Below are 14,504 nucleotides of genomic sequence, written 5' to 3'. Positions count from 1 at the left end.
TTTATTTAAACAAGGGGTTCAGTCCCGAAATAATACAGACGATACAAACACGATCACAATTCCAGAGTGAGTGCAGTGAATTTTAGTGGTGCGATACACGTTATCTGTGAAATACGAGTGCAGTGAAATCCGGGTTGATTGCTGGTCTTAAGCGACAGCTCCCGGATATGTTAGCCGTCTATAATATACAAGCAGTGCAATTAATACGGTAAACAAACAAAACACGAAACAGTCACGATACAAATTCACGGTCCTTCAGTGGTTCTTTCGCAACCATTACAAAGGAACAGATGAACTCGCTACGTCCCCTTATGTACCGTCAATCACGCCCCCTTGGTAAACGATTGCAACCGCTCCTCCAATCCGCGGCTGCCACAACGCTTCCCTTCCGAGTCAATGACTTGGTGTGCCGTAGCTCCGCCCCCTTTCTAGATGGCCGACTTCCTCCTAACCCTGGGAATGAATTGTCTGCACTCTGTTCCCTTTACACAGCACCCTCACAAGTCGGGAGGGAGATTTATTACCAAGAATCATTCTGTCTCTGTCACACGCCTTATAACCTGTTCTGCAGTATAAAGGGTCACCTTATAAAGGGAGAGCACTGTATTTAGATTTTTGTAACTAACATCAGAATGAAAGCATATAATTTGAAAATAATATGTAGGAAGCAATATATTATTCAGAAAATACAATACCGCTATTGGGCTACAACTAAGTTAAAAACTAGCCATTTCCATGGCTGTATGACAACATACTGCTTTCACTCACTGTATCATTTCATAGAATATATAGATACTTTGGGTTATGATGCCATAATTGGAAAGTTAAGATGGTAGAAATGATATTACAGGTAGTCTAGATTAAGTGTAATATTTTTCCTGTTAAGATTCTACATTGTTTTCAGAGATTTGTTAAACATGTGCCATGTGAAAAATATAATGTTGGGTACAAACAAACGTTTACTTTTTGGGATGCCTTTGGGATGTCTGTGCTGTAAATAAACATTTTCTGGTAGACTCCTTGACTGCCCATTTTAATCAGTATTAATCTTATCAGAATAACTGTTTGCCACTCATCTGGTGATGTGATATTAATTTATGACAAATGCAGTTTAGCCGACACAATGTACTTCTGTTCTAATGTTCTCCAACAAGATCTTGAAGGCTCATATTTCTGTAAGGTGTATTTTCTGTAAGCTGTATTTGTCTATACCCCATATGTTTACAACCTGGATTCCTCATTTATTAAACAATAGTTTAGACGTCACTGGGCATATGATAATTATATGTAAATTGGTTTCAGGAAACTATAGATACATTTTAACAAGGTTACTGTCTAAGAGTGTAGGTATTTAAGAAAATATTACACAGTATAATAAAATATTCCTGCAGACATTACAAAAAGTGGTTCAGAAGTAATTTATTACATTCCACCTTTAGTTTTAATAACAAGTTTCTCAAAGAAAATAAATGTTATGTTTTTTAGCCGAACTTACTTACCTTCAGTTCCATCAGGACACAGGCAGCTGAAGGCATCAAGCTCATCACAGCAAGTGGCACCATTCTGACACGGGTCACTAAGACACTCATCCACCTCAATCTCACAGTTATTGCCTAGAAACAAGCAAAAGATTCACTTGATCAGGAATTTGCCATTTGGTGACTCACTGGTACAACAGAAAAGTTATCTGGATCAAACAAATGTTCCGGAGGCCTGACTGTTTGATCATAACAAGATAGTCAAGGGCAAAATGAGAATTTTCCAATATGTGCTGAAAAAAAAAATGATTATTTTTTTAAATAATGTAATGTAATTAAAGGAAAATATCTTTATTGGTAAACTTACCTATAAAGCCTGGTGCACAGAAACACTGGAATGTGTTTACAGAATCTTTACAAATGCTAAGAGCACCACAAGGTCCTTGCTGACATTCATCAATGTTCACTTCACAGAACTGGCCACTTAACCCTGTTTAGGTAAACAAAATAAAACATGCAGCAAACCAGCCACTCAAGAAAAAAATATGCCACTCCTCCCCCAGCAAGTAACCTGTTTTATATGATCTCTATATACATCTTTATCTGGCTTAGAGCTTGCCTTTTCAACTCTGCTGGCCCCACTTTATAGATGTAGAGGTGGGACCAGCCAAGTTTAAAGCTCACATGATTTCGATTGAATGAGGAAATACAGTATGTTCAGGCAGTTACTTATACTTTTATAATAAGTATTATTTTAGTAAATCCACTCCCCATCTCTCTTTTCTTTAAAGTACAAAGTAGCAAGTAACAAAGTTTGGAGGGATGGCAGGAGTAGCTTCCAGAACTGCTAAATGTTCTTTCAGGTAATTATGATAAAGTAACTCATTGCAGTGAACTGATAGACCAATATTGTGGGTTTTGTGCCTGTCTTGTTAAATGGAATACACTTTTTTTGTCAACAGCCTTTAGATTGTACAGTATGCTGTGCAAAAAACACGTTTGTTATTACTGTACATGCACCAAGTCAATTCAAGGTAACATAAATGTTTCCTTACAAATAACATTGTTTCTCAGCTTTTCTTTTTTTTTTTTTTTTGGTCTGAAGCTAAAAATCATGTCAAAAATTATTCTTACCAGGAAGACAATGGCATCTAAACCCACCAGGGAGGTCATCACACTTTGATCCATACTGACAAAGTCCATCTACACAACGACTTATGGGAATTTCACATTGCTGTCCCATATACCCAAGGCGGCAGGCACATCTGAAGCTATTTACAAGATCTTCACAGTAGAGGCTTCCCACAGGGTCACATGGATTTGATATACATTCATTCACTTCAACAGAACAGTCCTTGCTTTCAAATCCTGGCAAAACAAAGTTCAGAGAGTTGAGCATGACACTGTGCATATCTAAAGTCACTTTCAGCACTTAAACATGTACTTAAAATCACTCAGAGATTTGACAACTAGACCATTTTTCTATTTTAAGGCCCCCAGCAACACAGAAATACTAAAGCGTGCATGAATTCTACAGAAGACCTACCTGGCTATCTGTACAGAAGCATTCATTAGATCCTCAAAATCACTCCAAAATGAGCCGCGTTTCAAGTATGACTACACCCCACCCCCCACCCCTACAAAAGGGGGTGTATCTCAAATCTTCATCATTGGGCTTAAATATTTGGCCTGGTTTCATACCTGACCTGTATCTTCCACCACACAAAATATAAGCAAAATCTAAATCTTGAGGCGGGGATCTTCCTGGATTTTGGTTGATTTGACACGGAATGACCCTATAGCAGTATACATAAGAACAAATAATACTGTATCTATTCTGTAAAATACAATGTCATATGCTTCATGTATCACTGGCAAACTTTACTACCCCCTATTAACACAATCCAGGATCATACCCAATTGGAAAAGCAGATCAATAGAGATTCTGTATTGTGACTGTTTTCATCTTATTTAATGTGGCCGATTCTTACACCAATGTAGATAAAACTACTGTTGTCAAAGAATTGCAGTTTGGGAAATACCACATTTAGATGCAAGCTAGGCATAATAACATTGGTTGTCACAGGCTAGAGATTGAGAACCAATTGAGTTATACTTTTCTTATGATAGTTGAAACTTTTTTATTCAATTTTTATCGTTCACAAGAGCCTAAAGCTTCTGGTATCCCAATTAACTTGATTAATATACTCCATCCACATTACAACACTTTTGCTGGGAGCTAAGCATTTTTCATGGTATAATGAGGTGTGTAGTAGAATAAAGGGGATTTTAATATGACTCAGATCCATATTAAAACAAGGGTTAATCTTGGTTTAATGTTTATATAGTGGTAATATTCATATCTGAATCCTTATGCAGCCTTCATTTGTCATTTTCAAGAACATTTTTTATTTTATTTTTGTTTGTTCATTTGTACCTTTGCATACTTCATTTGCATTCAAGTGCTTATGCTATATTAAATTTAAAACCTGTATGTCAACAATTATTTAAGCATTCAAGATAAATAAATATCCATTCTTCTGTCTTCATTCAAGGGAAACAATAATTTAAAATGTACTTTTATAAAGAGTTACGGCAATGCGATTATTTATTTATTTATTTATTTATTTATTTATTCATTTCATAGTGAGGATTTTTTAAATTTTTAGTAGTGGTTTAAATCTGCCTTTAGGATGCCGCTGTTTTAATTGCATTTTAATCCAGGCTGCTGTCACTTTGGTTCTTTCATCCATATTACTATTGTAGACTATTATACTACAATTTCTATAGCTCAACACTGAGTTTCTTTATATTACTTATTATTAATCACACACCTATATTCATATTTTAGAATCCAAACTATAATCAGATATGCCAGATAAACTTCTCTGATAATATATATGTTTTTGAGTCTGTTTTATTTAATTTAATATATATATATATATATATATATATATATATATATATATATATATATATATATATATATATATATATAAAACACCTGAAAGGAACATCATCTAATTAATATGTTAAATGTTTTCTTAGTAATTCATACCAAATTCTAAAAGGGATGAATGTGTCATTGTACCTATTATTCTGTGTATATACAAGGTAACAAAGGTTGTCCATGATTGTCCAATGGCCTATGTTGACAATTACAATTCAAATGTGTTTATTGCTGCTTCATCTGTTATTAAAATGATCTAATACTTTACCTTGTGCACAGCTACAGTGATATTCCCCAATCAAATCATAGCAAGTCGCTCCGTTTTTACATGGATCCAAAACACATTCATCAATGTTCGTTGAACAATTTTTGTCTGTCAGAAGATAAAATGAAACATTTTAACCATAAATCATGTTCAGATACAGGACTAATAATAATAATAATAATAATAATAATAATAATATATATACACACACACATATACATACATATATATATATATATATATATATATATATATATATACACACAGTATATATATATATTATATATATATATATATATATATATATATATATATATATATATATATATCATAGTCCATAGATGGGAATATAATTAGCCAATTTGATAAATACAGAAACGGGGCTCACGTAGCGGTGTTATATGATAAACAAGTTGTAACTAAGCGTGGCGACTACCTACAATTCTGAACAGTAACTGAAAGTAGTAAAAATAGGTATAAAACTTATGGCCAACACACAAGAATGATTGCGGCCATGCTAAACAAATGACTATAACGAATGACGGACAGCCCCACCCGCCGCAGAAACAGTACACAGTAAAAGCTGAAGCAGAAAAAGCAGCAGCCTTTATAGTACAACAACTAGCAGTTCAGGGTAGCGTAAGATGACGGAATCCTACTACAAACTTCTCAATATGGCCAGTGCCCAAGGCTGATGGTAACTTGAGATTAACTATCGATTACCAAAGGCTAAATTCAGCCATACCCAGAGTCACACCAGTAGTATCCGATCTGTACACCATTCTCACTGAAATATCCCCTGACGCTTGCGTCTTTTCGACACTAAATGACAGCAACAGGTTCTGGAGCTTGCAACTAGCCCCAGAATCACAATCCACCTCCACTGCTGACCCTCAATGCAGTTCTGCTACAGATGCCTGGCTCAAGACTGGCTGGTTGCATACGACTCACGAAAACAAAGTCCAGTTGAGAGAGGGTATGATGAATGTGTTAAGCAGCTGTTGTGTGTGTATTGGGCCATTTTTACAACCAAACCCTTCACAGGGTTTAATAAAGTTATTTTACACACAACACACACACCCATTAAACTCCTACTGGACGGGCAGATCAAAGGTGTATCTGCCCAACGACTGGACCACTTGATAGCAGACCTCCTGCTCCGTAATATAGGTACACTTAAGGATGATAAACTCATGATTCGTCAACATGCTCCTCACTGATGGGGAGCCACATGAATGCACATAAGGGCCTGACGAACCAGATATCGTGTGTGACCAACAGAAACTGAGCCAGGTCCCCTGGTACATTGATGGTTCCAGGTATTGGCTGGTTGGGCATTTCGAGCTATGGACACCAGAAGGTGAACTAATACCCTCTGTTAAAAAGAACCCAGGGTCTCGACTGAGGTAGATAGCCAAATGTGATGTCACCATTTTGAACTGACTTTATAGAATTCCAAGAGGTACCTCAGGTATGATTATTTTTCTAAAGCAGGCAATATCAACTGTGCTGATATGAAGAATACAGCACAATAAAAAATGGACAGTGGCCATAAAGGATAAGAAATATAATAGTTTTTTCAATACAATTATAAACACCTGCCTTCTTATTAGCTGTATTTTGAAATGGTGCTACGGATGGCTGAACGATTTTATGCATATTTATTAGCACTTACTGCATTTTACCTTATGTAGTATGGCTATTGCATCCACTGTGCAATATTTAGTTTAGTTTAGTTTTAGTAGTGTTAAAAATTGTAATATATAGCTACAATACAAAAATCAAGAGAATACAAAAAAGAACAAAACATCACAGCGCCTGAGTAGGTTGGCTCTGCAGTTAGATTTGCAGTATAAGTGCAGTCAAGCAGCTGGTCAAAGGTATACAAGCTTTAGGGGACATATCTGTGAGTCAGCTCATAAGCATCCAGGGGCAATAATCAGGAAAGGTAAGGGATACATTTGGATGGCTGTGCAGAATCACCTAACCAAATGAATCTGCAGAGCACTTAAGGGATGTCAGGCTGATACTTTGCTGACAAAATCCATGAGAATTTGCAGCTTCAACATGTTTAAAAGCAGTCAGCAAAGATGGTAAATAGTGTAGCTACTATGCAAATTAGATGTACCGCCTTCCGTTTTTTAGTAATACAATGCGGGATTGTATTTAATGACAATAGGCCGTAAGTAGGTAAAAACTACCTGTAACTTCACTGTACATGGATAAAAGTGCACTAACTTGCTAGTGAGTAATTTTATATATATATTTTTTTTACAATGAAAACATACTTCTCTTAATCAGGTATTGTATTTACCTTTGATTTAATTCATTTATCATATATAATACATCAAACATTGGATGTTACATATTTTTTAGGTAATAAAGCTGTATAACTTACCAGTAAAACCTGGTGTACAAACACAATTGTAGTCTGCAACCAAGTCTATACAGGTAGAGTTGTTTTGACAGAATCCATAACTGCACTCATCAAAGTTAATTTCACAGTTCAGGCCTTCAAATCCTAGTTTAAGGAAACAAATCCCATTTTAAAAAATCCATAAAAAGTCAAGTTATGTGTCTCCATTGACATAAGAAGGCTTATCTGTACTTTCTTTCACTAATCAGCTCACACTTGCATATGCTTTCTTGTAACTGATATGAACAGTTTAAATCCAAATTGTACAAGTTTAAATGCTGTCCTTGTCACATTATTATTTAACAGTAATTAATTGTCAGTGGACACATATAGGTGATATTCTTCATTTCAATCTAACTAAATGTTTTACTTGATTTTGCTTGATTTCTGCCTTATGCCAGGGCATTAAACTTGGGCAATTTCAGCTCCTTCTAGCTTTAAAATATAAAATGCTATCAAGTGAAGGAGAATACTTTACTCCAATTTCTGACATTTTATGCTCCTATAAATGTATTCCACTGCATGGTCACGCTACAAAATGACTGTCATTAGTGCTGTCACAGACCACGGCTGCAGGAAGCCCATGACTAATGCTAAGCTATCAGCACCATCGGTCCAAGGCATATTCTCATCATTTCTCAAACTGACCATGGAACCAATTTCTATTGCTCCCCATGTCACAAAATTCTACAATTATCCTGAGTTCATTAATAATGTATAACAGTCCTTATTTGCAATCAGAGTTTAATCAGAACCATGTCTCTCAGGTAGGGCATCGGCTAAGCCAAGAAATAGCAGCATAAATGTCAAGATGTATTTTCCTAGCTCTAATGATACAAACTATTCATGAATAAATATCTGATTCCTTCCATGCTTAATTTCAGTTTGTATTTTTATTTAAAGATTTCAATTTGCCCTAATAATGTTAAACAGGTAACACTGGAAGTGTTTGCAAAAAATGCATCATTTTATAAATCAACCAAAGAAAAAGCAAAAGTATTCTAACATATTTTCCATTTACCCCAATTTAGAGATCTCAGAAATGTCAAAATTGTATTTTCTTTTGTTTTGTATTTCCTACCTTACTTTTTGTTATAGTTATACTACTGTTTTTATTTAAGTAAGAAGTAATATATAAGTAGAGTAGCAGCTCCGCTAAATCAAATAATTAATGTATCTGCTCAAATAAAACAAAATAAATATGATTTATTTCACATAGGTACATTTAAATTCAGTGTAAGTATTAAAATGATAAAGTGAGGAATCTGTTTTTAATTTAATTTGATCCCAGCATGTATTCTGCCTGCATGAAACAAATATCCTATTGGTTTGCCAAACTGAACATTTTCAATTTAGAAATGTTTCCTGCTGGTTTCAGCTACATTTTGCTGTTCAGCACTTTATATTATATTTCATTCTGAGCTGAGGATGCAGTGTTACAGTATGCAAGCTTGGTCAAAATATTATCTGTGGTGCAGAAAGCAGATTATCACAAATAAATCAAATGGTAGTTACAATAAAATAGATATACATTAAAACAGAACTACATTCTGTCAGCACCTTTGTTTCTATGCAACAACTATTTCAAATTTCTGTAACAAAATAATGAAAAAAGTATAAATCCTCCTGTATTTCTAACTGTATCTGACATTATTACACACATGACCTTTACATTCTTCTTCACAATTTTAAAGAGCATGTAAACATCGAAATGCAGCAGTTCTGACCCACAGAGTTTTATAAGCTCTCTGGAACCTATTTTGAAAAAAGTGAAAAGACAAAGGTATTTTTTGAGAGGTATAATTGTATCAGTATAAAACCAACAAGAAACAACCTAGTTCCAGGGTTGTTAAATTGTAGTGCTGTTGTTTGTTATATACCGTTAAATAAATATTTTATTCCTCTGAAAATGCATATTCATTGCATTTGCTTCAAAATAAGGCCCTCTGTATATCTATATATTCATCTTGGAGACTGAAGCCGAAACAGAAATTGCAGTCTGCATAAAATAACCTACAGTAATAGTAAGACAATTGCCTACAGCTATCTTTTGGCAGTTTTGATGCAATGGCAATTGTACTGTGAGGGGCACATTGAGGTTAGCTTACCTTCAGGGCAGAAACAAAGATATCTGTTGACATCATCCTCACAAACTGCACCATTCTTACAGGGCCCAGAGTCACACTCATTTATATTTATCTCACAGAAATGACCTGTGAAACCTGCAGAAGAAAATAATAATTATTGCAGTTTCTTTGGTGTGCCTAAGCCCTTAGCCATTTAGGATTTGTGTTCCAACTCAATATCTGTTTTATAAAGCTGATATTGATTCAAAGCTTAAAAGACACATACATGAATAAACTACTGGATCAAATTGTTAAATACATAGTATTATTAATTAGAGATTGTATATGGGGCAATTCCCACTGCATTTACAAATCAGTCAAAAGAAATAAAATATTCTGAGACTACAACAGTATAGTGACTAGTTATGATATATGGGCCGGATGAGATCCTCCCAATAGTACTCAAAGAAATGAAATAACTTATTTGCAAACCACTAACCAAGATCATGCAACAGTCTCTTGAGACAGAGGTTGTACCAACAGACTGGAGAATTGCAAACGTAATACCAATCCACAAAAAGGGAGATAAAACCGAACCAGGTAACTACAGACCAATAAGCCTGACTTCTATTATATGTAAACTTTTGGGAACTATAATACGATCCAAAACGGAAAATTACCTAACTAACCGGCTTGATTTTTCTGAGGACGCAACATCGATAATGGATAAGTGCAAAGCAATAGTTTATTTAGATTTTAGGAAAGATTTTGACAAGGTCCTGCATAAAAGATTAATTCTCAAACTGAACGCAGTAGGGATTCAAGGAAATGCATGCACATGGATTAGGGAGTGGTTAACATGTCGAAAACAGAAAGTACCGATTACTCAAAATGGAGCAAGGTAACCAGTGGAGTACCACAGGGATCAGTGCTAGGTCCTCTGCTCTTCCTAACCTACATGAATGACTTCGATTCTGGAATAGTAAGCAAACTTGTTAAATTTGCAGATGGCACAAAAATAGGAGGTGTGGCAAACACTGTTTCAGCAGCAAAGATCATTCAAAATGATCTCGACAGCACTCAGAACAGGGCAGACACATGGCAAATGACATTTAATAGAGAAAAGTGTAAGGTACTGCATGCAGGCAATACATATGCCCATTATAAATACCATATGGGAGATATTGAAATTGAAGAAGGAATCTATGAAAAAGATCTAAGAGTTTATGTCTTCATCTAGACAATGTGGGGAAGCTACAAAAAAGGCCAACAAAATGCTCAGATTTAGAGTGAAAAGTGTTGAATTTAAACCAAGGGAAGTAATGTTAAAACTTTACAATGCATTAGTAGGACCTCATCTAGAATATTGTGTTCAGTTCTGGTCATCTCGCTACAAAAAGGATATTGCTGCTGTAGAAAGAGTGCAAATAAGAGCGACCAGAATTATTCTGGGTTTAAAAGGCATGTCATATGCAGACAGGCTAAAAGAATTGAATCTATTCAGTCTTGAACAAAGAAGACTATGTGGCAATCTGATTCAAGCTTCTAAAAGGTATTGACAATGTTGACCCAAGGGACTTTTTTGACCTGAAAAAAGAAACAAGGATCAGGGGTCACAAATGGAGATTAGATAAAGGGGCATTCAGAACAAAAAAACAGGTGGCACTTTTTTACACAGAGAATTGTGAGAGTCTGGAACCAACTCCCCAGTAATGTTGTTGAAGCTGACACCCTGGGATCCTTCAAGAAGCTGCTTGATGAGATTCTGGGATCAATAAGCTACTAACAACCAAACGAGAAAGATGGGCCGAATGGCCTCCTCTCGTTTGTAACCTTTCTTATGTTCTTAAGCAAAAAGGACCATATTACAATACTCCCCATCCGCTCCCCCCTTCTTCCATTCAAAAACCCAAGCTTGCTTTTATTTGCTCATTTGCACTGTATACAGGCTCTTCGACTAGTGCTGTTATCCAATGCACAGTGACAATTATTATTATTAAAACAGGAAAAGCAAGTGGCAACTACCACTAATTTGTGAAATTCTTAGCTAATGGACACAAATCTAACTAACTGCTGCTGCAAACATAATCATGTCACGATCTGTCATGTCAAGATTTTTTTCAAATCAAGAGAACTGTGTTTGTCAAGCTGTTAGAGAAGAATGAATAATATATAAATGCATAACTGTTTCATTTATTTTTTAAAAAGATAAAAAAATAATAATCATGCCTCATCAGATTGTTTAAAAATATTACATGGGTGTTCTATTTCTTCTGGGTAAAAGAGACACAAAATACTCCAGTATATAAATAATTTAGTATTATTAAAATCAAGCCATTCTAATAATAAATGAAAAAGGCAGTGTGAAAGGCTAAAATAAAATAGAAGATATTGAAGTAATTCTGGCACACTGTTATAAGACCAGCCTGAATAAATGGTATTGACATTCTGCTATTGTAGTTCATAAAAGCACTTATTACAACATGGTCCCAAATTGAAAATAATTTAGTAATTTGTGTTGTGCCACCTGGGATTGAGACTACTGAGAGAAGGGGCTCAAAATAGCAAGAGGTGCTTTCATTTGAGATGAAACAGCCTACTGAAGTTCACCACAAGCTCAGTTCTTGTTTATTAAAGACAGTAACAGGGGACTCACTGTTTGAAGGATGACCAATAAGATGACGTGGATGCGTGTTTGCTGCGACATAGACAGGAGACCAAGACTGGAAGGTTGGGATTTACATGTGCCGCAGGTGCACAGGTTTATTTACATAGAGGTACATACAGGAGCCCCATAATACAGGAAAGCCACGTGACGCTACCAGCAATGGTAGCTAACGTGAGACATACGGGCTGGCATACAAAAGGCAAAATAAACACTGTACAAAAACTATCAAAGAAAAAGGTGCCATGAAGACATCTTGCGCTACTCCGCTAACAAATGGAGGTCCCGCTTACATACCTGTCTAGTATACTGAGTGGGATCTACTATCCCGAAACTAACTCCCTGTCCCTTGGGCAGTTCACCCAACTCCACCCTCGGATATACACACAATCGTTGGTTCATTGCAGCTTCCTTTTTTCGGAAAAAAATAACCCCAACCACCTCCCAACCTCAGAATATACACACACTATTGGAGGTGGTTGCTTTGTTTCCTGAACCCAGTCATTCAGCAGCAGCGCTCTGACCCCTATGACTTACAGCAGCCTTGATCTGTATAATCAAGACCCTTTTATTCTTGGCGCTCTGCTGCACCATGCCCACCTACTAATTAGGTTAACACACACATGTTGCTTGTTCCTGCAACTAAACACAGCAGGCAGGCTGCTACACACAGAGGGCCAGGTTCTCCATTAAAACTAATCCTGTTCTTATTTATACAATCACAACACTCATATTTACAATAAACAGTTATAAAAGCCCTCTCCTTATGTGCAGGGTTCCAGCCCTGCTACAAAGACATAAACATTATTTTACTTTTGTGCTCTCATTATCAAAGATAGTACACAGTTCACAAAATGGCATAATATACAATTAAAATAATCATGAATGGTGGAAAGTAAATTACTATTTACTACAAGATACAAAAAGTACATGACAGACAATATTACATGTACCAGTATATATATACATGTCAAAGGGAATTCAGACTGATAATACAAAAGTAAATGAATACCACACAACAAATAAAATGGGGAAAAAATAGATAGATAAATAATGACAATTATATATATTATATATATATATATATATATATATATATATATATATATATATATATATATATATATATATAATATAATATAATATAATTGTATATTATGCCATTTTGTGAACTGTGTACTGACAATTATATATATAAACATAATTAAACATAAACCTACTGACATGCACCAGTATTTACACATGTCCTCTGCACATCCGATACACACTAAAAGGGCAATCCCAAAGGGTCTAGGAATAAGAATACGAAGAATATGCTCAAAAGAAAGTGACTATGTAAAACAAAGAAATGTATTAAAAACAAACCTTAAAAAAAGAGGATACAAAGAAAGAATTATAGAGACGGAGTTAAGAAAAGTGGATAAACTAAAAAGAGATGATCTACTAGATTATAAAAATAGAGATAAAAAGGTCAAAAGAGTCCCATTAATAATGACTTACTCTAAACTTTTGCCCAATATTTCTAAGATAGTTTGGAAACACTTGCGGATTCTACATAATTCAGAAAAATTAAAAAAAAGTATTTCTTAAGGCCCCAGTTGTAGCATTCAAAAGAGAAGCTAATTTAGGTGATATTTTAGTTCACAGTAAACATAAAAGAATAATTGACAAAATAGGTTCTACGAACATATGCACTAGTAGATGTAAAGTGTGTAAATACATAGACAAACGTAAAAATATAATTAAACATAAGAACACCACATATCCACTAAAAACTAATACCTACTGTAAAAATAGCAATGTTGTTTATGGAATAGCCTGTGAAAAATGTGATGAAATCAAATATGTTGGAGAGACTGGAACTACTTTATATAAAAGAATTCAGAACCACCTTTCATTAATTAGAAATAAAAAAATGAATGAACCAATAGTACAGCACTTCACCAGTCAGGGACATGACATAAATGATGTAAAGTTTGTAGTATTAGAACAGCTCAAATTAGACAATGCGACATATAGAAGAATAAAAGAAAGTAAATGGATAAATAGACTGAACACGATTATGCCAGCGGGACTCAACAGAAAAGAATGAACTAATTAACTTCAATAAATATATAACATTTAAATAAATAAACAAAATTCATTCAAAAGTTGTGCATGCTGATGCGCTGGGGAGGCCATAATTAGAATTAATACAGATTCAAAGATAGAAGTAAAAATGATGTCACAATATATAGAACACCATTACATCATGTAAGAATAAATCATGCATTTGAATGTAAACAATAACAAGTAGTTGTCATGCCGTCAAAAACCTATAAATACCTCCAATGTTTGGATTCAAACACAGGCTCCCTTGAGAAAGATATGTACAACATATCGAAACGTTGGGCAGCTGGCTCTTTGAGCTAAAATATATATATATATATATATATATATATATATATATATATATATATATATAATTGTCATTATTTATCTATTTTTTCCCCATTTTATTTGTTGTGTGGTATTCATTTACTTTTGTATTATCAGTCTGAATTCCCTTTGACATGTATATATACCGGTACATGTAATATTGTCTGTCATGTACTTTTTGTATCTTGTAGTAAATAGTAATTTACTTTCCACCATTCATGATTATTTTAATTGTATATTATGCCA

General features: G+C 34.7%; 1 protein-coding gene across 1 annotated transcript in view; it reads right to left on the bottom strand.

Moving 5' to 3' along the window:
• The window catches only part of eys (eyes shut homolog), a 458,209-nt gene that overhangs the window by 294,913 nt on the left and 148,792 nt on the right, over positions 1-14,504 (bottom strand). Inside the window, exons 17-22 of the mRNA XM_034921306.2 lie at positions 9,218-9,331; positions 7,092-7,214; positions 4,697-4,801; positions 2,613-2,846; positions 1,846-1,968; positions 1,500-1,613 (exon numbers count right to left, since the gene is read on the bottom strand). Of these exons, the coding sequence (XP_034777197.2) occupies positions 1,500-1,613; positions 1,846-1,968; positions 2,613-2,846; positions 4,697-4,801; positions 7,092-7,214; positions 9,218-9,331 (813 nt within the window). The remainder of the gene's footprint in view (positions 1-1,499; positions 1,614-1,845; positions 1,969-2,612; positions 2,847-4,696; positions 4,802-7,091; positions 7,215-9,217; positions 9,332-14,504) is intronic.

The sequence above is a fragment of the Acipenser ruthenus genome, chromosome 5 (assembly GCF_902713425.1).
Source record: "Acipenser ruthenus chromosome 5, fAciRut3.2 maternal haplotype, whole genome shotgun sequence".
In the NCBI taxonomy this organism is placed as follows: domain Eukaryota; kingdom Metazoa; phylum Chordata; class Actinopteri; order Acipenseriformes; family Acipenseridae; genus Acipenser; species Acipenser ruthenus.
Note: the sequence above shows the minus strand (reverse complement) of the source record. Positions and strands in the feature narration are given on the sequence as shown.